The sequence below is a fragment of the Vanrija pseudolonga genome, chromosome 1 (genome assembly GCF_020906515.1).
Source record: "Vanrija pseudolonga chromosome 1, complete sequence".
Lineage (NCBI taxonomy): Eukaryota > Fungi > Basidiomycota > Tremellomycetes > Trichosporonales > Trichosporonaceae > Vanrija > Vanrija pseudolonga.
In genome coordinates this window covers 1,042,552-1,069,081 of record NC_085849.1, presented here as the reverse complement: position 1 = coordinate 1,069,081, position 26,530 = coordinate 1,042,552, and the positions used below count along the sequence as shown (strand labels likewise).

General features: G+C 59.6%; 9 protein-coding genes across 10 annotated transcripts; 6 read left to right on the top strand and 3 right to left on the bottom strand.

Moving 5' to 3' along the window:
- Window positions 1–151: 151 nt before the first annotated feature.
- LOC62_01G000425 (uncharacterized protein) lies at window positions 152–633 on the top strand. Its single transcript, XM_062766856.1, has 3 exons — window positions 152–224; window positions 266–323; window positions 359–633. Exons 1-3 carry the CDS (start codon window positions 189–191, stop codon window positions 460–462), a joined length of 198 nt encoding a protein of 65 aa, XP_062622840.1. The 5' UTR covers window positions 152–188; the 3' UTR covers window positions 463–633.
- A 119-nt stretch (window positions 634–752) lies between these two features.
- On the bottom strand, window positions 753–1,497 carry MINOS1 (MICOS complex subunit MIC10). Its single transcript, XM_062766855.1, has 6 exons — window positions 1,386–1,497; window positions 1,328–1,339; window positions 1,152–1,224; window positions 1,076–1,106; window positions 1,003–1,030; window positions 753–953 (listed from the first exon to the last, which is right to left on the bottom strand). The coding sequence occupies exons 1-6, from the start codon at window positions 1,470–1,472 to the stop codon at window positions 888–890; spliced, it is 297 nt and encodes a 98-aa protein (XP_062622839.1). The 5' UTR covers window positions 1,473–1,497; the 3' UTR covers window positions 753–887.
- A 405-nt stretch (window positions 1,498–1,902) lies between these two features.
- Window positions 1,903–3,165, top strand: LOC62_01G000423 (uncharacterized protein; the record flags this gene model as incomplete). Its single annotated transcript, XM_062766854.1, is given in 8 exon segments — window positions 1,903–2,045; window positions 2,086–2,201; window positions 2,219–2,470; window positions 2,572–2,633; window positions 2,670–2,752; window positions 2,833–2,946; window positions 2,983–3,088; window positions 3,144–3,165. 8 exon segments carry the CDS (start codon window positions 1,976–1,978, stop codon window positions 3,163–3,165), a joined length of 825 nt encoding a protein of 274 aa, XP_062622838.1. The 5' UTR covers window positions 1,903–1,975.
- Window positions 3,166–3,398: 233 nt separating this feature from the next.
- Window positions 3,399–5,269, top strand: GULO (L-gulonolactone oxidase). The gene is made up of 4 exons (XM_062766853.1): window positions 3,399–3,882; window positions 3,931–4,425; window positions 4,473–4,658; window positions 4,697–5,269. Exons 1-4 carry the CDS (start codon window positions 3,583–3,585, stop codon window positions 5,168–5,170), a joined length of 1,455 nt encoding a protein of 484 aa, XP_062622837.1. The 5' UTR covers window positions 3,399–3,582; the 3' UTR covers window positions 5,171–5,269.
- On the bottom strand, window positions 5,246–10,107 carry Ercc6l2_1 (DNA excision repair protein ERCC-6-like 2; the record flags this gene model as incomplete). Of its 2 annotated transcripts, XM_062766851.1 has the most annotated exon segments (30): window positions 5,246–5,525; window positions 5,561–5,628; window positions 5,675–5,719; window positions 5,756–5,879; window positions 5,924–6,019; window positions 6,056–6,213; window positions 6,248–6,306; window positions 6,342–6,436; window positions 6,483–6,631; window positions 6,668–6,736; window positions 6,782–6,836; window positions 6,880–6,929; window positions 6,944–6,983; window positions 7,043–7,075; window positions 7,248–7,341; window positions 7,377–7,431; window positions 7,483–7,567; window positions 7,607–7,684; window positions 7,726–7,836; window positions 7,879–8,032; window positions 8,075–8,135; window positions 8,172–8,256; window positions 8,361–8,501; window positions 8,552–8,582; window positions 8,623–8,884; window positions 8,920–9,531; window positions 9,576–9,614; window positions 9,660–9,908; window positions 9,956–9,997; window positions 10,035–10,107. In XM_062766851.1, 30 exon segments carry the CDS (start codon window positions 10,105–10,107, stop codon window positions 5,310–5,312), a joined length of 3,429 nt encoding a protein of 1,142 aa, XP_062622836.1. In that variant the 3' UTR covers window positions 5,246–5,309.
- A 224-nt stretch (window positions 10,108–10,331) lies between these two features.
- ileS (Isoleucine--tRNA ligase) lies at window positions 10,332–14,390 on the top strand. Its single transcript, XM_062766850.1, has 18 exons — window positions 10,332–10,586; window positions 10,624–10,696; window positions 10,734–10,803; window positions 10,844–10,907; window positions 10,950–11,097; window positions 11,145–11,198; window positions 11,237–11,481; window positions 11,520–11,655; window positions 11,691–12,185; window positions 12,241–12,776; window positions 12,976–13,173; window positions 13,211–13,292; window positions 13,333–13,460; window positions 13,514–13,633; window positions 13,674–13,771; window positions 13,829–13,905; window positions 13,968–14,063; window positions 14,132–14,390. The coding sequence occupies exons 1-18, from the start codon at window positions 10,344–10,346 to the stop codon at window positions 14,257–14,259; spliced, it is 2,991 nt and encodes a 996-aa protein (XP_062622834.1). The 5' UTR covers window positions 10,332–10,343; the 3' UTR covers window positions 14,260–14,390.
- Window positions 14,391–18,624: 4,234 nt separating this feature from the next.
- cdk7 (Cyclin-dependent kinase 7) lies at window positions 18,625–21,955 on the top strand (the record flags this gene model as incomplete). Its single annotated transcript, XM_062766849.1, has 14 exons — window positions 18,625–18,815; window positions 18,870–18,974; window positions 19,008–19,102; window positions 19,144–19,207; window positions 19,247–19,405; window positions 19,442–19,572; window positions 19,616–19,940; window positions 19,981–20,183; window positions 20,571–20,742; window positions 20,777–20,956; window positions 21,020–21,138; window positions 21,244–21,430; window positions 21,514–21,663; window positions 21,752–21,955. Exons 1-14 carry the CDS (start codon window positions 18,684–18,686, stop codon window positions 21,953–21,955), a joined length of 2,226 nt encoding a protein of 741 aa, XP_062622833.1. The 5' UTR covers window positions 18,625–18,683.
- Window positions 21,956–22,056: 101 nt separating this feature from the next.
- ipi1 (Pre-rRNA-processing protein ipi1) lies at window positions 22,057–24,551 on the bottom strand (the record flags this gene model as incomplete). Its single annotated transcript, XM_062766848.1, has 7 exons — window positions 22,057–22,287; window positions 22,329–22,763; window positions 22,818–23,336; window positions 23,386–24,018; window positions 24,063–24,352; window positions 24,390–24,462; window positions 24,504–24,551. The coding sequence occupies 7 exons, from the start codon at window positions 24,549–24,551 to the stop codon at window positions 22,057–22,059; spliced, it is 2,229 nt and encodes a 742-aa protein (XP_062622832.1).
- A 272-nt stretch (window positions 24,552–24,823) lies between these two features.
- mug89 (aminophospholipid translocase regulatory protein CDC50) lies at window positions 24,824–26,469 on the top strand. Its single transcript, XM_062766847.1, has 4 exons — window positions 24,824–25,041; window positions 25,166–25,390; window positions 25,447–26,304; window positions 26,352–26,469. The coding sequence occupies exons 1-4, from the start codon at window positions 24,939–24,941 to the stop codon at window positions 26,390–26,392; spliced, it is 1,227 nt and encodes a 408-aa protein (XP_062622831.1). The 5' UTR covers window positions 24,824–24,938; the 3' UTR covers window positions 26,393–26,469.
- Window positions 26,470–26,530: the final 61 nt, after the last annotated feature.

Below are 26,530 nucleotides of genomic sequence, written 5' to 3'. Positions count from 1 at the left end.
CAACACGAGCGTGACTGGCCTCGCTCGAGCAGGAGGTGCCTAAGGTGACAGGGTGGGGGGCCTTATCACGTCCCCCGGGATTAAATCTCGACCTCGACCTGGATCCATCTTGAGCCGGCACCGACCGGAACCCCCGACACTCACTCTCCATCATCGCGTCGCCGAGTTGCTCGACCAAGCACAGCACAATGGCCCCCCTCACCGCCGACGCCAAGCGCTTGCGAGTGAGTACGCCGCCTATACTGCCCACTAACCCCAACCCTAGGTCATCATCATCTCGTTCCCCCTCCTCGTGGTCACCTCGGCTATCCTGTACCGGCGGAGTGAGTGGCCGTCTTGAGGCAAGGCTGACAAACAGCGTACATGGGCGAGAAGCAGCGCACGATTCCGCGACCTGGAGACGGCGCCCAGACGGAGCTGCCGAGCATCCTGACGGGCGGGAAGCCGCCCGGGCAGCAGTAGTAGTAGAGTGGAGTCGAGAGGTCCAGCAGCCTGGTCGCAATGGTCACTGGCGGAGAACAGCCCTTGGGTCACAACCAACCCCCATCAACATCAAGCATATACGCATGTGATGGCGCCAGCAGCGCTACTCCATGCCCCCTCAATAGCATAGACATAGAATGCACAGGCGCACATCTGCGTTCGTCTCACTGTCATCATGTTGTCGCGCCATCGGTTCATGTCCTAGAAGCCGCCGATATGCTCGCCACATGCCACACGACCTGTCAGTTTGCTCTCAAACCAATGTCTCGTCAGCACACTCTGCGCAAGCGCCTCTACCCCAACGCCGCAAACTCTGGACGCGGCACCCGCCCGCACCCACACCCCCTGCCAGACTCTAGCTACGCGTTGATCATCAAACACTATCGTGTCTTTTAACCGTCCGATTACTGCTTGGACGCGGGCAGGATCTTGGTGCCGGGGAGGACGTAGGGGTTGAGCGAGTAGTTGCACTGGGCAAGTCAGCGGGTGGTCTCTGACATATCCGTCAATCACACCCACGTTGGAGTACGCAACACCGGCACCGAAGCTGCAAAGTCAGTATGTTACACGGCCAGCCAGCGGGCCAACTTACCCAGTCGAGAGGGCGACGGGCCATCCGCGGCCTGGGGGGTAAGTACAGTCTCACTCTGGTCTACATCTGCACTCACGGCGGAAGAGGATGACGGACGCGACGACGCCGACGCCGAAGCCGACACCGGCGTTGACGAGGAGGTCAGCGAGCTGGCGTGTCAGTCCAGCACATCGTGTAGTCGAGCAGTCGACCACGTCCTCATTCGGAGCCAGAGCAAGCGGCGCTCATCTCCACTCCCACGGGTCAACTCACGCAGTTGTCGAACTGGTCCAGCGTCAGCTCATCGCACAACGACAACGGCGTCACCCACCTTGCGCGCAATCTGGTCCTCGGAGGGCACGGGCGCCGCGGGGGCAGCGGCAGGCGCGGGGGCGGCAGGAGCGGCGGGGGCGGACATGGCGGCTGGAGGATAGGGTGTGGGCTGCTGAGCGGTGTCGAGAGCGTCGGTGAAGACGTCAGACTGCACGGCCTGGGCGACGGGCGGTGTGGTCGCTGAGCGGGAAGGCTCGGAGCTGGATTGGTGCGTTGGGTGCCGGGGCGAGCGTGGGAAAGTTGACCGGGGCCCCGCTGTTGACAATGGTCTGCGAGGGGGTTTGCCTCTGTCTGGTACGAGTGCCGATCTGCCCTTTGCTCATGTTGATCCATGCATGACAGGCCTGGCGAGCATGGGACGACACGACAAGCACGACAAGGGGAGTTCACACTTGCCGCGTATGCCCATCGCCATGATCAACGTCCCTCGCTCGCCCTGCTGCACACTGGATCTCTCCCAACCCCCCACCTCGCCGTCACGCCGGCCCGTGCGCGCGGCGTAAACAAAGGAGGTCAACAGGTCTGATGGGTCACTCAACCCATCTCTCAACTCTTCGTTGACCTTGGGTCATCCATTGTCGTCGAACCATGGCCCCACCCACGCCTATACCCGCCCCCGAGGCGCCGCACGCGGCCTCGCTCACGCCGAACCACTTCCGTGTGTCCCCTGCTAGCACCCTCGGCTGACCTGGCGGCAGAAATCAACACGGTAATCGTGGGGTGCATCTACATCCCCGTTGCGCTCGTAGCGTGGAACCTGCCCGTGGTGCGGGACATGATCGCGGGCCTCAAGGCAGGTGGCCGGTCTCCAGACGTCGCTCACCTGCGCAGCTGTTCGTCGTCGGCGCCCACGAGCTGTTCCACCTCGCGGTCGGCGTCATATGCGGCGGGCAGGTCAGAAGCGTCTGCATCGATCCCAACGACGGCGGCTCGACGACCCTCGTCAACCTCATGCGCACCGAGCCGCGCGTGTACGCCGACCCCGGGCCGATGACCTTCGGCCGGCTGTACTGGTCGGCAGCGGCGGTCGCGACGCTGAGCGCGGGGTACTTTGGCTCGTCAGTGCTTGGCTTCTGCTATGTTGTGGGTGTGGTCGCGTTGGGGTTGGGCTGACGCCGCCAGTTTTCTGCCTGTGAGTAGCGCCCAGAACACGGCTCACCCCAGTCGACATTGTCGCGAGCAAGGTCGCATCGTTCACCATCGGCGTGGGGCTGCTGGTGCCGATTATCCGGGCCGACCACTGGATGTAAGAACGTGTGAAAGGATAGCCACTGATATGCAGCGCCTACGCATCCATCATGGCGTCCGAGGCGCTCCTCATCGGCCTCTGGTTCGGCGACCACGGCAACGCGCTGCGGTTCTACGGTGCGTCGTGGCGTAGAGGGCAAGCTGACCCCAGTGCTCTTTGTTGGTTCGTTTTCTGTACGTCCACCCACTCACCCCAGGCATCCTGCACCTCTTCTACACGGTGTGGGACTACGTCGACGAGCGCGTGTTCGAGAAGCCTAACTCGTCCGACTGCACAGAGTTTGCCGGGATGCTCGGGTGGACATCGAACAGTGAGTCTGGTCGCGGGCTCATGTCGCTGACGGTAGTCTGGGCGGTGGTGTGGTTCGGCTGGGAGAGCTTGGTGTTCATCACGGCCATCATGGGGGGCATTGTCGCGTTCCAGAAGACGCCCGAGAAGATGTACTCTGATGCGTGAGTGGTGGCGCCACTTGCAGCATCGACGGAATGTCAACTAACCCACGCGCAGCGCCGGCTTCCTCCCGACATAACGACATAGCCTGGTATGCGGTATGCACACGATGCATTAGACTCGAACTGTAATCGGCGACTGGTCCACTTAGGCCGACGGCTGTTGCCGACTCGTGACGTGATAGCAGGCCATTTGTGTCGCTATTTGACCTCGGTGGCGGTCCGAGCTGGCGGGCGCCCAGGGCGGGCGAGATACAACTCAGTCATGATTGTTTTGTCGGGTCATGCGTGGTGTGTAATCAAAAAGTTGGGCCTCGAGGGTCCTCGATCGGACCACCTCCATCACAATCGGCACATCTATCTGTGCAACCACACTTGTGCATACACCCACGACGAGCAGCAACACCCAGCTGTTGGGCATAGCACGCATCCCAGCCCCCGCAGCACGCACGCACGCACGTTCGCCGCTCCCTCCGCTCCCCACCCGACCCCGCACAATGGGCCTCGACACCGATCTGACAGCCGTGCCGACGGCCGAGCTCCAGCGCGCGCTGGAGCCCATCTCGGTGCCCACCGCGTCCCCGCTCGCCTTCTTCACCAACTGGGCGCGCACATTCCAGTGCCACCCGGCGCGCGTGTTCGCGCCCACGACCCCGCTGCAGTGCCGCCAGATCGTCGAGCTCGCGCGCCGCGAGAAGGCGACGGTGCACCCCGTCGGCGTGGGCCACTCGCCGTCCGACCTAGCGTGCACCAACGGCTGGCTGGTGCGCATGGAGGGTGTGAAGGGTTTGATTAGCGTGAGTTGCTCAGTAGTGCGCCTTCGACTCAGCTCACACACCCCGCAGCTCTCGCACACGGCCAACACGGCCACGTTCCGCGCCGGCACGACGCTGCACGAGGTGCACGCTGCGCTGCTGGCCGCCGAGCCGCCGCTCGCGCTCCGCAACGTCGGCTCGATCTCGGACCAGACGATCGGCGGGCTGATCAGCACGGCGACGCACGGCACGGGCGTGAGCTACCAGGTCGTGTCGGGCGACGTGCGCTCGCTCGACCTCGTCCTCCCGACTGAGGGCGCGCCGGTCGTGCACACGTCCCCGACGGAGGACCCCGAGCTGTTCAAGGCGAGCCAGTGCGGCCTCGGCGCCACGGGCCTCATCTTGACGGTTGAGATTGCCGTCGAGCCGGCGTACCGCCTCGAAGAGCACAAGCAGAGCTACGACAACCTTGACGAGGTGTTCGAGAACATTAACGAGATCAAGGGGACCGCGCAGCACGTCCGCGCATGGTGGTACCCCGCTGCAAGGGGCATCATCGTGGCGCGCGCGAACAGGACCTACGTGGTGGGTAACGTCGTGGCGATGGGAGTGTGTTACTGACTCCCCCCTAGCCCCCGCAGCCCAAGCCCTCCCTCCTCAACCACTTCCTCGGCTTCCACGTCACCCAGTTCCTCCTGTTCGTCTCCCGCTACTGGCGCAACTTTACGCCGTACGTCGGGCGGTGGGCGTACTTCCTCGCACGGGGGTCGCACACGGCCATTGACCACAGCCACAAGATCTTCAACTTTGACTGTCTGGTGGGTTTGACAGTTGTACTCGGAGCTGACGGCGCCAGTTCCCGCAGTACACGTCCGAGTGGGCGCTCGACGCGGCGCAGGCCCGCGCGGCCCTCGACGAGATCAAGGTCTGGCTCGACGACGAGGCCGCCGACCCCAACGGCCAGCGCGTGCACTTCCCCATCGAGATCCGCTGGTCGGCCGCCGACGACATCTGGCTCTCGCCCTCGGAGGGCCGCGAGACGGTGTGGATCGGCCTCGTGACCTTCCGCCCGTATGGGCTCGCCGTGCCGTACCGCGTCTTCCAGAACCGGTTTGCGCAGATCTGCGCCGCGCACGGCGGACGGCCCCACTGGGCAAAGGAGCACAACTTGACCCCCAAGGGCGTCGAGGCGCTCTACCCCAAGTTTGAGGACTTTAAGCGCGTCGTCGCTCGCGTCGACCCCGACGGCGTGCTCCGGTCAGAGTACACCCGCAGACACTTTGATGGTGAGGATATCGACGCTAGGTTCTTCAAGGAGCGCCGCGGGTAGGCGGCGCGGGAGGTGTGAGCGAGCATTAGACGACTTGATAGATGGGTTCATGGACTAGCTAGGGACACAACACATGCATGTATGCAGGATATGACAGGCACAAGAATGATACAACTGGGAACATGATACAGAATGGACACTACTCGACTTCCTCGTCGTCATCGAGCCCGGCGAGCACCTTGCCTTTGTTTCGGGTCTTTCCCGCAGAAAACCGCTTTGCCCACGGCTGCTCGCTGTAATCGGGCTCATCGTCGCCACCTCGAGACTTGCGTTTGGGCTTCTTCTCGTCGCGCAGGCGGACTTTACCGGCGTCGTTGGCCTTGATGTCCTTGAGGTCCGGCCGCTGGGCAAGGATCTGGGGTGAGCTGAGCTGGAATCAATGAAGCCCACCTTGAGCCCGATTTCAAAAATGTCCCTCTCTTCAGCAGAGTCCCGGAATGCACTGTCGTGTTGGAGGGCTGCGGAAGTCAGTGGTGATTGGCTCCAATGTCCGGCACCACTCACAAGTCACACCGAGCTGCTTCAACACGTCGTCGTCGGTCTTTGGCTCTACGGGTGTCAGATGCCTTCACGAAACGGACCCACTCTGAGCCACGCCGTCCGAGTTGATCTCGGACAACAAACTCTCGTCTTCGAGGGCTGGCTGGCCAATAGCATGCTTAAGAGCCTTGGCACGCCGCTGTGCCCGCACCTCCTTGGCCATCTCGTCCTGGGTTGTTAGAAAAGAGCCTACGCCTAGAGGATCTAACTCACGTCCGATTCATCACCGTCCACCTCTGGCTCCTCGTCGTACTCGCCCTCAATGAGATCAAGGCGGATCTGGTCCTCTGCGAGGCGAATACGTTCAAGCTACAGTGTTAACCCCGGCCCACAGAGATCACCCACGTTGCCCTTGACAAAGCCTTGCGGGTCAAACTTGAAGATGTTGTGGACACCAAACAGTTCACCCTTGTCCTCTTTGTGTTGTGCGCCCTCGTAACCAGTGTGGGTGCGGCGCTCGAATGTTCCGTCATTCATCTGGCGTGCACGCTGCTGCTTGTAGACTGGCTGTCAGTGGAGTCCCATCCCACGACTGACTTTGCCGCTCATACATAACCTCCTCCACGGTGCCTTGTCCTACCAGACGGTAGACATCACTGCGTGTCAGCAACGCCGCATGGATTCCTCTTACACTGGGCGTTTCTGGCCAATCCTAAAGGCTCGGTCCATTGCCTGGAGGTCGTTTGCGGGATTCCATGAAGGGTCAAAGATGACAACCTTGTTCGCCTTGGTGGTGTTAACCACAGGGCACCATCGTGCAGCAGACACTTACCGCGGTCAAGTTCAGACCCACGCCACCAGCCAGAGTGCTGACAAGCATCACAAACATGTCCTGGTTGGGATCTTGGAACTTGTCCACCATGGCCATGCGATCACTCTTGTCAACGTCACCGGAGAAGACATCGCAGTCAACACCAGCCACTGTAGGTCAGCTCGACGGAAGACTCCACCGCTCACATTCGTCGGAAATGTCGATAAACTCCTTGATCATTTTGAGGAGACGGACCGAGTTGGAGAAAATGAGGACTGAGGCGATCAGGGATTGCCCAGACGAGGCGTATCTGAACCTACCCTTGTTGTTCTCTTCGCTGGCTCGCCTCCACTCCTTCAACAGTGTTTCAAGGAGCTGGGCATGTCAGCTGTTGATGCGTACGTCAGTGGCCACGAACATTCCATTTGCCACAGTTGTTCGGGTCCCTGTTCGTTAGCGGCACTCCTGCTGAGAGGGCTCACAATGTCGCTTCCACGACGCTGTGGACCGCAGGGTCGTATGCTGTGCCGGTCTGCATGATGCGTGAGAAAATAGTCATAGCCCTCCACGACCCCACGTACGCAGAACTCAAAGACACGTCTGCTGATCTGTTGCTGGGCTTATTAGCATTAATGTCGATGCCTTGCCACTCACAGATCGCAAAGTGTCGCCCTTGCCTGTCATGGTCAGCTCTTCCGGTCTGAAGTCCTAGCGCGTACCAGGATAAAGAAGGGCAATATGCTTTGCAAGTCAGCTTTTCCCGTCATCAGCACACGATGCACCCACATTTGCCACGCGCCCGAGCGCGTCGAACATCTTCAGCATAGTCGCGGGGTAACTGTCGCCGATGGCGTTTTCTCGGTGGCAACAGTTTCGTCGGCTGATGGTAAGCAGACGATCGCTGTAGGCACACACGTTTCATTAGACCCGCATTCGCAAGGGTCATGAGCGTGGAGAATGAATGCGACGTCTAAGCCGACGTGTTAGCACAAAGTCATTAGGTTTCCGGCCAGCCACGCACCAGGCGAGTCAATGATACGCTGGTAGACGGCGGCTTGGTTCCTACCCAGTGGGCAGAGCACAACGAGGTCTCGCTTCTGAGGAAGCTGCGGCAGGGTCAATACGAGGTTGAGCATGCAACGTACCTCGCTTGCAATGAGGCGCTTGTCGCGTCGAAGGTAGAAATGGGGAAGAATCTTCTTGCTGACTTCTCCTGTTCGCATCTGAGACGTCAGCAACGGACCTCTTCTTACACTCGACGCACAACTGCCCGGACCACAGCTTCGACCGTCCCATCATGACGATGTCCTCGTTTGATGGGATTGACTGCATATTCCCTCCACTCGTCGAGGGTACCAGCCCAACCGCGTCGAACCTGATAACTCGGTTAGATAAGACAGGCGACAAGGAAACCCACAAAGTCGAGAACACTCCACATTTCATCCATGCGATTTTGGATCAAGGTGCCGGTGAGAGCGAAACAGGACTGAGTTTTCATCTTCTTCACAGCCAATGTCAGGAGACCGTCTGGCTTTTTGAGTCGATGTGCCTCGTCCACAATAACGATGCTTCTGGTGTCAGGCTACAGGCCGGTGGACAGCCGATCAACTTACGAGAACTCGAGGTCCTTCAATGTGTCACTGGACCTCGCCATCATCCCACTGGAGATCAGAACTGGGCATGTTAGAGCAGAAACACACCCTGACATACCAATGTCCAAATAGCCCCCTAGCATTTGCTCTTTCACAGCCTGTTGATGCTCCGTGGCCCATACTTTGTACTCGAAGAATCCCCACTGCGGAGGGTTAGAAACGTCCTACATGGTCTGGCTCACTGTGTCAAGCTCTCGACACCACTGTTCACAGTTAGCAAGCTTGCCATCGGAGTTCAGTTACCTACATTCGGAATAAGCGAAGTGGGGACCACAATCAGTGCAGTTGGCCACTGCCGCGGAGGCAATAGTTTGCCACTTCCCCGGATAAGTAGCTTTCGACGACCTTCGTCTTGTGACGTCCCGGTTTTGCGCATCACAGCAGACAGCTTGAGAGCAAGTCAGCGGACATTTTTGGTTGTCATGTGGCCCAACTCACAAAGGAAATGACCTGGACCGTCTTCCCGAGACTGATCGTCAGCATGTGACTCGAGCAACCTCGCTCCTCACCCCATGTCGTCGCCAAGGATCCCGCCCACGCCCTGTTTGTACTTGTTGTACATGAACTGAGCTCCCTCGCGTTGATAATCCCGTAGGAAACGGTTGATCGATGCCGGCACCGCCATGGTGGGGTTGTCTTTGTCGAGGAGGTACGGGCCTTTTAGTCGCTGCTCTGGCGTCGCCGGGAAGTTGGGGCGCTCCTCCCATTTTGCAACACTCCCTCCTATGGACTCGTCCATCTTCTGCGAAGGCTCTCCAGTCGACGTGGAGTCTACCATCAGCATATTTTGGGACAGCGACACTTACAGTCAAAGAGGTCGTCATCAGAGTACTGGTCGTCTTCTTCCTCGAGAGTCTCAGGCTGAAGGTCTGCGTCCTCCACGCCGGCGTGGGTTACATTCTGTCCACTGGACGCCCATGGAACGGTGACGATCATGTCCTCTTCGTCGTAGTCGTCGTCTTCCTCTAGAACCTCAGACTCGGCATCATCGTGGTTCTCCGGTGGTTGCGGCTCCGACTTGACGACTGTTGCTGGGATGTCCTGATCACCCTCGTCTTTTCCTCTTGCCTCGATGTTCAACCGGGAATCGGGCAGGGAAGATGCGTCAATTCCTGGCTCAAGCTTGACTTGAAGCACGGGCTTGGTATCGGGCGTTGTGTCGGGCTCGATCTTTGGCTTGACATCCGGCTCAATCTTCACGCCACGTTCAATCTTTGGCTTGACGTCAACCTCAATCTTTGGCTTCACATCGGGTTCGATCTTAGGCTTGACGTCTGGCGACATAGGTTGCCGTTCGCTGGTGCGCGGCGGCCGGCTCGGCGTAACCTTCCGAGCAGGTGATGGTGTCGACTCGCTTCGGCGTTTTGCCCTCACGTCAGCCTCTCGAATAGACGCCACCGGGGTATCAAGAGGTGTTTCTGAGGCATTAGTGCCACTGAGGTCATTCTCGGACAAAACTCACTTGCGAGTAGCGGGAGCGGGTTGAAGCCAAGCTTGACCTCTGATTAGGTTAGCCCCATGCCGCGCCGCGCCAGCCACTACTCACGGCCCTCGTACTCCATCTCATCCCCAGAGCTCTGCTCTCCCGAGTTGGACGAGCTACTCCTGAGGGCCCTGCCCTTACCTTTCGAGGCGTTGGGCACGATCTTCGGAGGGAGCTTCTTGGCGGCGAGCCCCTTCTTCTTCCGTTCCGCGTTCTCCTCGCTGACTCGCTTGCGAGCCGCGGCATTCTCCTGCACTGCGGCGTATTCTTTCGCCTCGGCCAAGGCCACCATTTCAAAGTCGTCTTCTGGTACTGTGGAGCGTTAGCGGCTCACCAGCAAGTATGACAAAGCTGCATACCTGGCGAGGCTCGGGCCCGCATGATGGGGTTGGGCGGCGGCTCTGGTGATGTCAGGGGATGCATGATGGCGCGACTTACTCGGCTGCACAGCCGAGGGTCTCGACGACCTTGACGAGCTTGACGACGGCTTGGACAGCCTAACTCTGCTCATCGTGGCTAGTGGAGGGAATGTCAATGGTGATGTGGTCGAGTCCAAAGTGGAGGTTGTCACCACTGGACCCATCAAAACAATGCCGACCGCGCCTTGCCGCGTCCATCCAGGAGTCGCGTCATTTACTTTCCCACGGTGGATCCGCAACCTCCATCTGATCGGCTCGCCTTCCTCGAGATTTCGGATCGACCCGACTGATCTTGATCAAGAGCCGCAACCTTGCATCGACACTGGCCATGACTCGTCTCCTGGTGGCCCACGGCCTGCGATACGGCCTGAGGGCTCAGGCCTTCACGCGGGCTCCGACTTGCGTGCGCTATGCGACGACCGCCCCAGCTCCCGACGCCGCCCAGGACAAGAAGAAGTACTCGGCCTCCTTGTTGTTGCCAAAGACGGACATGCAGCTGCGCGTCAAGAACGCCCCAGCTCTCGAGGCCAAGTACCGGGACAGGACAACCCATGAACTCTATCGCGCCCAGGTGAGCAGAGCTGTGCTGCGCGGAGCTAACCAGCCAGTACGACTCCAACCAGGGCAAGGTCTTCGTGTTCCATGACGGCCCGCCTTATGCAAACGGCAACTTGCACATGGGTAGGTTATGGAACACGCGTCAGGGCTAACCGATCAGGCCATGCTCTGAACAAGATCTTGAAAGACATGATCAACCGATACAACGTCATTCGCGGAAGGAAGGTCCAGTGAGTCGCTGTGAGGTTGAACGAATCGTCTGACATGAAGCTACGTCCCGGGATGGGACTGCCATGGCCTGCCCATCGAGCACAAGGCGTTGGCTGCTCTTGGAGTGAGCTACAGATTCCTCCGCGCATACACTGACAGCCCCCAGAAATCACATACGGCCCTTGACCCCATCAGTGTCCGAACCGAGGCCAAGAAGTTCGCTCTGGAGGCCATAGACATTCAAAAGGACGAGTTCAAGCAGCTCGGTGTCATGGCGGACTGGAATAACGATAAGGGAGTGTACCGGACCATTGGTGTGTTCACATGACGGGACGAAAATGCGCAGAGCTGAGCGTTACAGACCACGACTTCGAGCTGAGGCAACTGAAGCTATTCCAGAGCATGGTCTCGAAGGGTGAGACAGCACTAAAGAACCGATATCTGACCCCGTAGGATTCATTTCGCATCGTCTTCGTCCCAACTACTACTCCCCATCGTCCAGGACTGCCCTTGCCGAGGCTGAGCTCGAGTACAAGGACCTCACGTCGACGTCCGTGTATGTGGCCTTTGCCGTTGAGGATGCGGACGCTTCGGCTCGTTTGCAGCAGGCTTTGTCGAAGGGCCGGGAGACTGTTCCTGGTGCAAAGTTGCATCTTGCCATCTGGACGACCACGCCGTGGAGTTTGCCCGGCAACATGGTCAGTGAACTCGTTTTTATGTGAAACTAACGATGCAGGGCGTGGCGGTTGGCGCTGAGCTCAACTATGTCGTTGCCGTGGACGAGAGTAAACGTCTTTTGGTTGTTGCCGAGGAGCGCTTGGAGGCATTGCAACAGTTCCTTGGCCCTCTCGTGGTCGTTGACAAGCTGACCGGTGAGTAGCAGCAGTCGAACAGGCTGACTTTTCAGGCGAGGAACTTGTTGGCACAAAGTACACTCACTTCTTCCACCCTGCATCTTCCAGCGAAGAACGCCCAAGTGTTTTCCTTGCGGAATACGTGACTTCCGACTCGGGTACCGGTCTGGTTCACTCCGCCCCAGCTCATGGTCACGAGGATTACGAGTCTTTCCAGGCGCTCGGACTGCTCAAGGACGAACTGCGATGCCCTATTGATGATGACGGAAAGTTCACGAGCGAGGTTCAGGCGTGGTCGGGGCATGAGGATTCTGCCACCCTTGTTGGCCTTCCAGTCCAAAAGGCCGGCTCCAAGGCGATGATTGAGCTCCTCAAGTCGCACAATCTCTTGTTCGCAAAGGAATCTATCCGCCATCGTTACCCTGTGGACTGGAGGACAAAGGAGCCCATTATTATTAGGGCTACTCCTCAGTGGTTCGCCGATGTCGAGTCGTTGAAAGATCATGCCGCCGAGGCGATCTCAAATATTAATTTCATTCCTGCGAGTGGTACGTCGTGGTCGAGGAATGGCAAAAGCGGCGTGGAGCTGACGCCACACCACAGGTCGAAACCGCCTCACGGCCACTGTGTCCTCTCGTTCTGAATGGTGCATTTCTCGTCAGCGAAGCTGGGGTGTGCCCATCCCGGCTCTCTTCAGCGCCACCGGTGAACCACTTCTCACAGAAGAGTCCGTAGAGCACATCCTTGGGGTTCTCAACGAGAAGGGTGTGGATCACTGGTGGTCTGGTCCCACCGAAGACTTTATTCCGCCCTCGTTCAAAGGGCAGGTGTTTACCCGCGGCTACGACACCCTCGACGTTTGGTTTGACAGCGGAACCTCGTGGACTCTTATCGAGGCTGCCCACCTTCGTCCCGACGACGAGCCCCTGGCCGATGTGTACCTCGAGGGTTCCGACCAGCACCGCGGCTGGTTCCAGTCGAGTCTGCTGACGCGTCTGGCGTCGCTCGAGGGTCGCCAGGCCGTGGCTCCGTACCGCAACCTCATTACCCACGGATTTACGACGGACGAGACGGGCGCCAAGATGAGCAAGTCGCAAGGGAACGGCGTCTCGCCCATGGATATTGTGAACGGCACAAAGGTGGGTATTTTGTCCATTTTCGTAGCAGCAGGGGGGTGGCCCCTCCTGTCTCCAGGAGGCTGAGGACTGCTCCTGTCTCCAGGAGGCTGGGGACTTGTGTTGCCCGCCACTCCTGGCGCCGCGTGCAGCTCGTTGTGCAGCAAAGGCACACGTACTGTAAAACCGGGCGCTGGAATCACAAAACTCTGACTCACTGCAGAGTACCCCTGCGCGCGGATCGGACACCCTGCGTGTTTGGGCAGCTGGAGTCGACTACACACGGGACGCATCCATCGGTCCTTCCAGTATTGAGCACGCCTCTGAGCTTCTTCGCAAGCTGCGCAGCAGCATGCGGTTCATCATTGGCAACACGTCCAGGGCACCGCCACCAGCGCTGGCCGACGTCGAGCTGTCTATTGTGCGTGATTTTTCGCTGATATTTTCTAACGAGTCAGGCGGAGAGGTACATTCTCCACCTGCTGAACCAGCTTGAAGTGGATGTGGAGTCGGCGTATGACCAGTTTGCGTTTAACAGAGGTATGTTGGAGCCTGGCGACAGAGCACTAACGTTGGCTAGTTGTCCAGAGCGTGTTCACATTCCAGTCTACCCTCTCGGCGTGGTACTTCGACGTGGTGAAGGACTCGCTCTACTGCGACCCTGTCGAAGGAGCGCGGCGACAGGCCATTGTTGCTACTCTGAGTCACGTAAGGCCCGCTCAACCTTGAAGTGACGCTGCTGACGCGGGGGCTTATGATAGGTTGTGCAAGCGCTCGTCAAGATGACCGCGCCCATTGCGCCACACCTTGCCGAGGAGGTTTACGAGGCGTCGGGATCCCCCGTGAAGTCGTCAGTCTTCCTCGATCACTGGTCACCAGAGGTACGCATTGTAAACGTTTCACCGCGCGCTAATCCCCTAGACGGAGTGGCTCAACCCAACGGCGCACGACGAGATGACTGCCCTGCTGACTGTGCGCACCGAGCTGCAAAAGTTGTTGACGAGTGCACGTGAAGCAAAGTAAGCAAGGGAGAAAAGGAGCATTAAAGGCACCAGTGGCTGACCTGAGATCGCCAGGCAACTGCGCGTAGGGACTGAAGCCACTTTGCAAATCGCCTCCAGCGGAGACTTGAGCAGCCTTCTGGCGAAGAATGGTAAGGGCCTCGGAGGACCAGAAGGTCTCTCGGAGAGAAAAAAATATTGACAACTGTTTCAGAGGCGCTACTTGCTAGCATCTTTGGCGTGTCCGAGGTCCGATTGGCGCCCGGCGTTGACACGGCTGAGTGGTCGTATGTGGCTCCCGTCGAAACCTGTAAGTTGGACGGTGGCGGAGACGAGGCGATGCCGCCGATCGACGAGCGTGACTGACGTGGGTTGTAGCCAAGGGTTCTGCGGAGCTCACCGTCTCGGCGTCGACAAAGAGTGCATGCCCTCGGTGCTGGCTGCATACAGCGACAGTGGCAGACGCTTTGTGTCACCGCTGTGAGACAGTTCTCACGACCGCGTAAGCAAGCGCCACGAGCTAGGATGCAGCCTGCACCCTAGGAACACACCACACCACTCTCCTCTCCACATATGCATTGCAGCGGTTCAGTATGGGATGGGCAGGACGAGAGGGGGTGGAACGCGGTAGTCGCGAAGGTGGGCAAGGAAGGAACAGACTGAGGGGGTGGGAGAGACTGTGTGTGTGGGCAAGAGTGCGGGATGATCTCATCGCGCAGTACCACGGCGTTGCGTTGGGGACGAGCGCCAGTCTCCGCGTCGCACGACGATCTGGTGGTGCGCTTGGCTGGCGGATGTGGGCATTCCAGTGAAAGCGAGTGTTAGATCCGAAGAACAAGTGGGGAGTGGCGCCGCCCGGGTGCGGGGTGTGCGGGTGGGCGGAGTTGTCGAGCGGTTGGCGATGCGATGATCCGAATACCGACCGTGAGGTGGGTGCATCTCACCTGACTTTGACCGGTGGTGCCGAGGTTGGCGGCCATGTCCGGGGCTTGTGGAGTGGGGAATGAGGTGGGTGGGGTGGGTGGGTGTCGCGGATCACGCAGCGGCTGCTGCCTCATGCCTCATGCCTCACGCTGGCTGACTGACGCACACGCGCGTAGTACACTGCACGACGCAGGACGCAGATCGGGGATCAGGGTTGGGCATCGATTGTAAGTACGTCAGGGGCGCCTGTAAGTTTTATTGTGGGCCTGGTGTTACGTGAAGGTCTGCAAGTCTTTTTGGGCACGAACCGCCCGAATTAAGCGGCCGGCCAGGAGCGTGAGCGTGAGCGTGGCTCCGGGTGCCGGCCGGTGGTGCGTCGTAGTTGCGTCGCGCGGTGCATGCCGCGTAGTACTGTAGACGAGTAAGGAGTGGCGTAACGACACGGAGGGAGGGAAGAAAAAAAGAGTTACGAGTTACCTGAAGCGAGGCAGGGCCCAGGGCCCGAGCCCGGCTCCTCTTTTTGGCTCCTGGCTGGCTGCGAGCAAGTTGGTCGACTTTGTTTGCTGTTACATACTGCCTACGGGATAACGGACAAGACTTGCACTAAGGGGTGGCGGCAAGGGGAAACGCCATCAGGAGGCTTTTCAGGCGCCGCGGCCGCCGGTGTCATCGGCCTGCTCGCTGCCCCTTCGTCCGTCGTGTGCCTGGCAACCGACAAGTGTGCAAGTGGCCAGCAGCACCCCTGAGGCCAGAGGAGGCCGTTTGCTGGAATCTGATGAGTGCGAGTCCAGCAATGCAGTACACCTCCCCTCGCATGTGTAGCTGTTGACTCCCGGGCGCGGCGCGTGCGCCGTAGCCGCTCCTGCCGCATGTTCTGCGACCTGGCCGGCGGTTGCCCTGCCCCTGTCCGGACCAACACAAACGCACGCACGCACGCACGCAACCACACACGCCGAACGAAAGCCATCTCATCTCCGTTGGGATGAGGGCCAAGCCTGTCAGCCAGCCAGCCAGCCCAGCAAGCCAGCAGCAGCCAGGCTGGCCGACCCAACAAAGGAATGAAACGTTGGCCGACCGGGGTGCATCATTGTCGTTATTCTCTCTCACTCTCACCCCCTGCCTCGCTGGCTGGCTCTGGCCTTGTCGCACGCTCACTTGCTCGTTGTCGTCGCCGGCCCCCACATAAACCTGCATCCACCCACACACACAGACCGCGGCTGTTGTCATCCACAAACGGCTACTCTTGCCGCCGCCGTTATTGTCTCGGCTTGCAACTGTCTAGCGATCGCCCCGGCCGCCGCCCCCGGATTGATCGTCCGGCCCGCCTAGGATCAACAGATAAAGGCGCGACAAACAGGTCTGCGCCAGTCGACGCCAGTTTGTGCCAGCCGCCCGCCGCAGTCGTACCTACCTCCCAGCCAGCCAGCGCCTCCTGGCCTAAACCTCCCCTCGCCCTCTACCCCCACCCCAATTCATTGTCCCCTCCCCCCGACGCCCCTGCTCGCACCCACTTAAGCTTGTCTTGAACGCCGCTCCCTCCGCCCCGCCCGAACAACCTCATCACGCCTCAGTGGCATTTTCCAAGTAATCCACTGTTTGTACAACAACCCATACCACCACCGCGTCATGTCGACACAAGGTTACTATCCAAAGCGCACATGATCCCCACCCCTCTCTGCTCCAAACTGCAAGCATACACATCGACTGCACTTCCACAAGCGTGTCCGACAGAAACACGGATCGAACACTGCTGGAGTGTTACGCACAACCCCCGCGACTTTCTCGGGGTCGTCCACTATGAGCTCGCCCACCACCAGCATCTCCCCTCAGCTGACAGAGCCATCCACCTCAACATCGACCCCGTCCACGTCAACAGCCGCGCCACACCACCATCATCACCACGTCAAGTCAGAGTGGCTCGGGGCTCCCTCGCGATCTCTCGGCCTCGGCCACGGCCAAGGTGCCGCCGGCAGCTCGAGTAGTGCCGGCCACCGTGATTACGGCTCCCCTGCATGGGAAGATCAAGGGCATAGAGTACGACCATCTTCGGGACCCGCGGCTGTTGGCGGAGGGAGAGGGGCAAGCCCATCACGCGAGTCAATGATCCTTCGAAGGCGGGAAGCCAACCGCTTGGCAGCTCAACGGTTTCGAAATCGGAAAAAGGGGTATCAGGACAGCCTCGAGGAACGGGTCAGAGCTTTGGAAGAAGAGCGTACCACCCTCGTGCGCCGACTAGGCCAAGTTGACGAGAGGGATTGGGACCGAAGGCAATCAAACGAAGACTACTACGGGCCCTCGTCCTCTTACAAGCCTCACTCGTCGCCATACCCATACCCCTCGTCGTCCAAGAGCGTCCCCGATACCGACCCTGATCTGCGTGTCGCCCGCCTCGAATCTGCCAACCGACGGCTCCAAGAGGATCTCAAACTCGCATCCCAAGAGAATGACAGGTTACGCGCGACGGTCGACAGATGGGTCGAGTGGGAGCGTAATCTCCGAGCGGCAACTACCTCGTCGACAACAAGGGACCTGGTGCCACCTTTGCACGCGGTGAGTGTTACGCGACATTTTTTTCTGGCTGTTAAACGACGCGCACAATCATGACTAACGAGCGCGTGCCCCTGCCTACAGTATCCTCCGGCTGCCACATCATCCCTGTCACTGTCGCCCGCCGAGGGAGTTGCGCAGCAACAGCAGCAAACCCGTCCTCGGCGATCCCCGCCCCAGTTTCCCTACTCTTCGGCACCCACTGGCCGGCGTTCACCCCCCCAGCCGCACACGCCCCACACCCCGTCCGTGCATCATCACCTGCCCTTCTTGGACCGCGACTTGCCGCCAGATGCGTCTGCATCATCAGCGACTCCACAGGATCAGCTGCCGCCCATCCGACTCCCGGCCATCACACATTCAGGGCCGTTGAGCGGGAGATCGCCCTCAGCCACATCGTCCCTACCCCATCCTCATCAATCTAGACCCTCACTCCCCTCCATCTCAAGCTACTCTTCAGACCGAAGGCCTTCACCGCCTTCAAGATGGTAGCTTAGCGACCCATGGATTCGGAGATCCGGCCGCCCGTGACCAGTGTGACAACTGGTGGCTGTGGCCGTTACCGCTCCCCCCCTCCCCGCATCTCTCTAGACCACGGACATTTTAATATCGAACCGCAAGCCCAGCCGCAGCTGCTGACTCCGGTGAAACATCACGACACTTTGCTTGGGACTGTCTCTGGAAGAGAGAGTGACGGGCTCGCCTCTCATGGCCTATATTTGTCTTCACGAGCGTGGACCATCAACACATTCGTCTCGATTTTTGACACATCTTTGCATGGGTTTAACCAGTCATACACTAGCGGCTCGTATGAAAAAATCTCGACGACAATTTGGGGCTGGGGGTCGGGGGTCGGGGGTCGGCGATCTCCTCCCTCGCCTTGGCCTTGGATTCCGAGGAACCGACTTGTGATGTGGTGCGGGTGTCATTGTTGTGATATGGGGGTGTGTGGCGTCAATGGTTGTGCAAGCGAGCGGACCGACAAGGAGTGGGGTTACGTTGATGGAGCCGGGTGGGTGGCCCGCGGCGAAGTCACCCCAGCCGTGCGAGCCGTCAGCCGGTCAGAGAGATGTGTCACTTTTGGCAAATCGCCGCACAGGCATTATTACGAGTCGGCAAGCGTCAAACACAAAAGTCTTGTCTGTGCGTCATCGCTGTCATGGCTACTGCTACATGCATAGCAGTCTAGCGTCATACCTCAACCACCACGCCCACCACGCCCGACCACAAACAAATCATAATCACGGAATCAAATCCACGTGGTCGACGTGTCTCCCAATCCATTTCGTCCTACGACGGAGACACGCGCCCGACGTGACGACGTTGATGGGCGGGGCAGGCAGCAGCAGCTCGTCCCAGCCAGTCGCTACCCCCATCTCACCCAAACTCACTAGTCTCAACTTCTTCCAACCCCAGTCACCCACATTCACCAGCAACAACAACAACACTCACTTATGCAATGACGCGCACCGACCACCACTCGCACCCAACACACTCCTTCCCCGTATACTGCCTCGACTGGGCAGACGACGACACGGCCATCCTCGGCGGCGGCGGCGGCGCAAGCCGCAGCGGCATCGCCAACAAGTTTGTACGTCGCGGCACACACTGCCCACGCGATGACGCAGCCGGCTGACACGCGCAGAAACTCGTCAAGGTGTCCAAGGATGGGCGCAAGGTTGAGCCCGTGTTCGAGCTCGCGCTCAGCAGCGACGAGGACGCGCCGATGACGATCGCGACGGACCGGGCGGTGCGTTTAGCCGTCGACACAGCTGACGCCTAGGCAAAGCAGTTCGTGACGGGCATCAACGCGTCCCAGGCGTCCATCGAGGCCGGACAGAACCAGCAGGCGCGCCTGTTCTCGTACAGCGCGAAAGAGTACGCACGTTTGTTGGCCTGCAGTGCTGACCTGATGCCAGGCTCGAGTATGTCGCGTCGCAGCAGACACTACACGCCAAGTGGTCGGACGACTACCCATACCAAGTGGGTTTGCAGGGGTTAGGCAGCGACTGACGGGCACAGAAACTCACCGCCATCACGCCCGGCTTTGTCGCCGTCGGCACGACAGATGACGAGTTTGCGATTCTCAAGGTCCCAAGCCTCGAGATTGTCGTCTCACCACGCAGTCCTGGCGCCGGCGAGCTCGTCGACCTCGCCTGGGGAGGCCCACAGGGTTCATGGGTGGGTGTTCGACGTCGCGCTCTTCTGACCCACCAGCTTGCTGTGACCACCAGCAAGGCCATCAACGTCTTCGACTTTGACTCGGACGAGAAGACCAAGCTCAGCCTTCTCCAGTCGATCCCCTTGCCAACGATCGACGACCTCCCGCTCGTGTTCCGAGCTGCTCGGTGGGTACCATGCTCCTCCCACACTAACCCACCCCCCCCCCAGGTTCTCTCCAGAGATCCCCTCATGCCCCAACATCTTCGCCGTGCTCAACTCGACAAACTCGCCGTCGCGCAAGGGCAAGAGCAAGGCGCGCAAGGCGTTCGTCGCCAAGTACGCAGCATCTGTTTCCGACCAGCAGGAGCCGTCGCAGGACAAGAACGACGACGAGAAGCCATCAAAAGTCAAGGGCATCGCATGGGAGCTCGCGACCAAGCGCGAGGTCTCGTCAAAGCCCGTCACCGTCTTTGACATTAGCTCAAATGGCCATCTCGTGTCATATGGCTCGTCTGACCTCTCAATCGGCCTGCTGGATACCAACACGCTAGCGGTGGGTTTTGACTTCCGGCCCTCGGCTGACTCTCCCCCAGCCCCTGCTCAAGATTCTGCAAGCACATTCCTTCCCGCCGACGGCACTCAAGTTCAACCCATCCGCAACCCTCCTCGTGTCTGCTAGCGCCGACAACACGTTACGGGCGATTGTTATCCCGACCAGCTTTGGTGGAGTGTCGTTCTCTCTAGTGGCCCTCATCCTTGCCATCCTCGTTATCTTTATCGCTCTGCTTGCGCACAAGTGAGCGCCTTGTTAATCGCCTTTTTATTTGGGTTAGATGCATGTTGTCGAGATTGACCAGATTGCCGAGATTTGCTCCCGCCAAAGTCGCCGCGAAGGTGGAGGTGGTGACGGCTTTGTTCACGATGGATCCAACGAAACTCGTTGTTGTCTTGCTCCATCATCCTCCACCGCCATGGACTTAGCCGCCTTGGAGAACCAGCAGAGAGCAGAGAGGTGTGAGTGCAGTGCTCGCCGGCGCACCTTTTGTGTGGATCCGCGGCGGCGACGATCTGATGCTGACGGCGACAGGGGAGAAGGGGGTCAAGGTCGGAGAGGGTACCTTTGCGAATGTGTACAAGGGTGTGTCTGCTATACAAGGCTCCCAGTTGCAGCTGACACGCGCAGGTACGGAAAAGGCGACAGGAAGGAAAGGTATGCCGCTGCCCGCAAGCCGCGCCGCTCACCCCCAGTCGCCATCAAGAAGATCAAGGTCGGCGAGATGAAGGACGGGCTGGACATGACCGCCTTGCGCGAGGTCAAGTTCCTGCAGGAGCTGCACCACCCGAACATCATTGCTGTGAGCTTACGTATCTTCATGAAGCTGACTCCAGCTCCTCGACGTCTTCAGCGTCAAGCAAAACGTCAACCTGGTCCTCGAGTTCCTCGACACGGACCTCGAGGCCGTGATCCGCGACAAGGCGCTCATCTTCCAGACGGCCGACATCAAGTCGTGGATGGCCATGTCGCTGCGCGGGCTGGAATACATCCACCGCAACGGCGTGCTGCATCGTGTGAGCTTGGCGTGGCGGGGTGGGGTTGCGAACTCTGCGCTGACCCGTGCACGCCCCACGCAGGATCTCAAGCCAAACAACTTGCTCATCGCCTCCACCGGCGAGCTCAAGGTGGCCGACTTTGGCCTCGCGCGGGAATTTGGTGACGCGGCGTCCCGCATGACCTGTCAGGTCATTACGCGGTGCGTCATGCTATGCGTTGCGGTCTGGCGTCTCGCCAGCTAGTTTGAGTTTGGCTAGCGCGTGACGCTGCTGCTGACGATGCTGACGCCACTGCTCTGCTTTAGGTGGTACCGCCCACCCGAGCTGCTCTGGGGCTCGCGCTACTACTCGCCCGCAGTCGACATGTGGTCGATCGGCACAATCCTCGTCGAGCTCGTGTTGCGCGTGCCGTTCCTCGCGGGCGACTCGGACATTGACCAGCTCAAGAAGACGTTCCATGCCATGGGCTCTCCGACGGAAACAGACTGGCCAGTACGTAGTGTCCCGCTCCGCTTGCCGCGGACAACCGACAGTCCCGTCCGCTCACCCTCACCCCCCCTTGTTCCCTCCCTCAGGGCCACACAAAGCTGCCAGACTACCACGAGATCCCCGGGTACCCCAAGAACCCCTGGTGGAATATGGTCGCCTCGCTGGGCAAGGACGGCCAGGACCTCGCCCGAGAACTACTGCGTTACGACCCAAAACTTCGCCCTACGGCTAGGAAGGTGCGTGCCGCACACACAGCGCTGCGTGTGCTTGACAACAAGTCTCCGAAAGGAACAGACGAAATTAACAAAAACACAATATACACAGGCCCTCTACCACCCCTTCTTTACCGCTCCGCCACGCCCCACACCGCCCATCCTCCTCCCCAAGCCTTTGGCAGAGCTCCGCCCGCGCGCCGTCGCACCTCAGGACACGCGGCCACAGGTGGAGTCGGGCACCAAGCGCAAGGCAGAGTCTCCCAACGGAACAGCATTAGAGCGCAGTGTGGCGCGCAAGCTCACGTTTGCATAGATTTGTATTGTTGTAGTACATGGTTGGTGGACAGGAGAAATGATGCAGGGTATCATTGTGCGTTGCGTGCCTTTTTTGTGACGAGCCTCGGCTTGCGGAGATTATGTTCGGTGCCAGTAGCTGTGTGCCCAGGCATGCGACTGCACCACAATGGACACGGCGTCATCGAGGCGGCCAGTGTCGTCAAACGTGTGCCAGATGCGCGCCACATCGAGGGCAAGCTTCTGTGTCTTGGCCGAGGCCAACTTGGCCCACGGCCCCTCGACGCTGCCCTTGACGGGGTGCTGCAGATGGAAGAAGGGCGCCAACTTGGCGGCAAGGGCGGGGAAAGTCTCGGAAGTCAGGAACTGGGTGGCTAAACAAGCAAACTCACCTTGACGTCAATGAGGCTATACGGCGCCTCGTACGCCAACGGCCCCCGCCTTCCGATTTCGAGCAGGAAGCGCAGCAAGCCCGTCGTCGCCTCGTCGTCCTTTGCCCCGATTTCCCACAGGCTTCGCGGCACCGAGCTGAACCAAAGTTCAATCTGGGACCGAAGAGCGGACCTGACAGGCACAAAAAATGGGAGCGTAGAGAAACGGTCTTCGTGCTGCTCGATCAGGCGCACGACAAAGGCGTCACCGACCCGACGTTTGCCACTCGCCGAGCCCAGCGACAAGAGCCCGGACATGAACGCCTCGTCGACGCGCAAGCCGTCTTCCTTGGCGCCGTCCTTGCGTGCCGTTAGCAGCAACGTCCAAATCACGGGTAAAAGCTCCTCGTAGGCTGATAGGCTAATCGGAGGTGCGAGGACGTCGGTATTTGGTTCCTGGTTGCCGTGTCAGCGGGCACGCTACATTATTAAAATGCAGGTCCAACTCACAAGACTCTCCTCGAGCCACTCCGACGCCAAGTTGAAGGCCACCTCCTCGGCGCCTGTGTTCTTGCCCTGTGGCTGGGCAGCAGCCTTCCATGACGTCTCGATGGCTCGAACCCGCTGACGCCATCCAAAGTCCTTTGCCATTTTCCCGGACCGAAGAACGACCGTCGGTGGTTTGGGCGCGAGTATTGACGCCAGCTTTACGTAGCTGAGGGACAGTCCAAAGAGGATCGCCGAGGAATCACTCGCCGCCGTCGAATCCTTGTTGAAAGGGAACCAAGCCGTCATGCGTTTGAGGAATTCTGACAAGCTAGAGCGGAGTTGGCTTGCCTCGGACAAGGTGTGGAATTCTGGGTGTCCGAGTAGGACTTGGGCGACAATACACTCAAGCTCGGCGCATACTGAGCACAAGTTGAGATAAATGTCGTCAGAAGCTGGTGCTGATTGCGAAGGGCCAAAGACACTGGGGGCCGACTCCATGAAAGTCGAGAGGAGGAGCGAGTGCAAGGAGAGGTAAGCTTTCTGGAGGGACAGTCAGCCACATTCATTCCCCCGCGATTTAGCCACTCACAGCAAGCTCCTCCAAAGCCGCGTCACTCAACACTCCGTCCTGCCCACGGGATTTTGTTGGCTGGAATTCTGCAGACCATTCCAATGCAAAATCGCCAGCGTCCAGTGACCACTGCTGGCCAGGAGGCAGGAGGCTCAGCTCTGTGGCGGTGAATTCTCCCAGCAGCGGAGCAGCGGGTCCCCGCCCAGCGTCGAGCACATTCTTCGTGCGGTCGAGCGTCGGACGCAGCGCCTGTGCGATGAACATTTTAATCGTGCGCAGAATGATGAGTTTCGACGCCGGTGTCATGCGGAAGCCAGCCTGCGTGCTCGCACCCTTCTCCTCACCCAGGCCGGCACTCAGCCGCAGCCCCTCGAACACGGTCGAGTCGCCCTGCGTAGGGACGATGCGCGACGCGTTGCTCTCGCTTGTAACTGCAGGAGTGGGCCAATTGGCGACAATCTCGGCGGGGTGCGTCTCGAGCAGCAGCTCGACGAGCTTGCACGCGTCTAGTCGGACCGCCGGGAAGATGTGCGAGAGGGCCGACGAGATCTGCAGCTGGAGGAGACCGAGGTAGGGTGACAGCGCGCGCTTGGGAAGTCGCGCGAGGTACCATCCCAGGAAGTCGTGCAGCGCCTTGCGGACGGACGCGTCCTGATCGGGTCAGCTATACGTCGTGACACCTCCATGCCACTTACATCGTCGGCAATCAGCCCGCCGATGGCCCGCACGACCTTGGCGACCTCGCCTGGCCGCTGACCCATCTTGATCCCCATGTTCATGCCCGCAACAAGCACCTCCTTGAGGTGGTGCACGGCCTCGCGGCGCACGCCGGCGTTGGCATGGCGCAGCTGGATGAGCACGTCGTCAATGGTCAGGCCGGCGGCAGTCGTCGGCTCGCCGGCGGGCCCGTCGTCCTCGCCATCGTCTTCGGCCTGCTTGTTTGCGAGCGCACGAGCTAGGGGTTTCTGGGACGGGAGGGCAATGGCTGTAGTGTTAGTCAATGCCAGCCGGTGACGACCTACATCGCGCCTTGAACGACGTGTCGGTGCCGTTCGAGGCCGGCTTCTTGCCCTTTCCGAGCTTGAGCTTTGCTTTCTGTGCGTGTCAGTGTGTTGTAAAGGCTTCCATCAACCCACCTTGAAGTCCTCGACCTTCTCCTTCTTCTTCTTTGTAGCCTTGGGCATGGTGTGCGTGTTGTGATGTAAAGTCTGTTGTCGCCTGGCTTGATTGATATCGCCTCCACCGAGAAATCGCAAAAGTGGATGACAGTCACGTGGTTGGGTAGGCGAGCAGGGGGATCAGGCGTGCAAGATCTAATTTACTATATCGTGCTTTGTTGTGCCGATGGGCGCCGGATTAGGCGTGCAGTGTCACCCGTTTACGGGACGCGTAGTTCATGACACAGAGTATTTGCATCCAGCGACGCTGTCCAGGCTCGGCTTTGCGAGGGCTCGGCGTCGTCGCCACGCTGTGCTACAGGCGAATGCAGTGACGACCGACCGACGGGACACGCCCATCTCGACTCTTTCGATCATCACACACTCTCCACACCACACCACAACTCACCAGCCATGGGCTTGTTCAACCGAAAGAACAAGAAGCCGGCAGAGGACGTCCCCGTCGACGCCGACCAGCCAAACAAGGAGAAGGTCAAATGGTCGAAACGCCCAGCAAGTGAGTGGTCATGATGTTGCCGCCCGTCGGCGATGTTTTCAGCGGCGCGACGACGACGACGGCGACAACGCGCACTGGAAACAAACACACCCCACACGTCTGGACTCGCCGCTGACACGTACAGACACTGCGTTCAAGCAGCAGCGCCTCAAGGCATGGCAACCCATCCTCACGCCCAAGGCCGTGCTCCCCACGCTGTTCCTCATCGGCGTCATCTTTGCGCCCATCGGCGCGTTGATCATCTGGGGAAGCGGCAAGGTCACGACCATTACCCTCGACTACACGCAGTGCGATGAGCAGGCGCCGACCAACGGCACGTGGGCTGACATGCCCAAGAGTGCTTATGGATGTGCGTTGGATCGAGGAGGTGGAGGGAAGTGGAGCCGATGGCTGACGCGCGCGTAGATGACCTCAAGTCCGGCTCGCCCATCAAGTCATCCGCGATTGCTGCACCGCAGTGGACTTTCTCCAACGACTCTACCCGCCCTTACGACCAGCAGGCCCAGTGCCGTATCCGCTTCAACGTCCCCTACGACCTCGGCAGGGGCGTCTTCCTGTACTACAAGCTTACCAACTACTACCAGAACCACCGTCGCTACGTGCAGAGCTTTGACTCGGGCCAGCTGCTCGGCAACAAGCGCTCGACGCACGACATCAACAAGGGAAACTGCAAGCCTATCACTTCCAAGGACGACAAGCAGTACTACCCCTGCGGCCTGATCGCCAACAGCTTGTTCAACGACACGTTCCCATCCGTCGTGCTTCTCAACGCACCAAACGGCGCCAACAACCAGACGTACGAGTTCTCCGAGAAGAACATCGCGTGGCACGGCATTTCGAAGAACTACAAGAACGAGCCCAACAACGAGCTGACCTACGAGAACACGCTCCCGCCGCCCAACTGGGCCAAGAAGTACCCCGACGGATACACGAACGCGACTGGCTGGCCGAAGCTCGCCGATGACGAGCACTTCCAGATCTGGATGCGTGTCGCTGCGCTGCCAACGTTCCGCAAGCTCTGGGGCCGCAACGACAACGACGTCATGCTGCAGGGCAACTACGAGGTCCTCGCCAACATGAACTACCCTGTCAAGATGTTCTCGGGTACAAAGTCGATTGTCATTTCTACTGTTGCCTGGGTCGGTGGCAAGCAGCCGTTCCTCGGCTGGGCGTACGTCGCCGGTGCTATTCTGTGTGTCGCGCTCGCGCTCGCCGGCCTCCTTCGCCACCTCATCAAGCCCCGCAAGATGGGCGACATGTCTCGTGAGTCAACGCTAGCCGCACATCGAGCCCCACTAACCCCCCCCCAGTCCTCTCTTGGAACCAGCCCCAGGCGCAAGCCACCCGATAACCGTGATTACGCAGTGTGCCAGTCATGTAGAGCTGTAGTTTACGTATCTGATATCCGATGCTTCTAGATTTGTTGCGTGGTGGTGTGGTGTGTGGTGGTGGTGTTACATTGTGTGGTGTGCAGGTCGTGTTACAATCT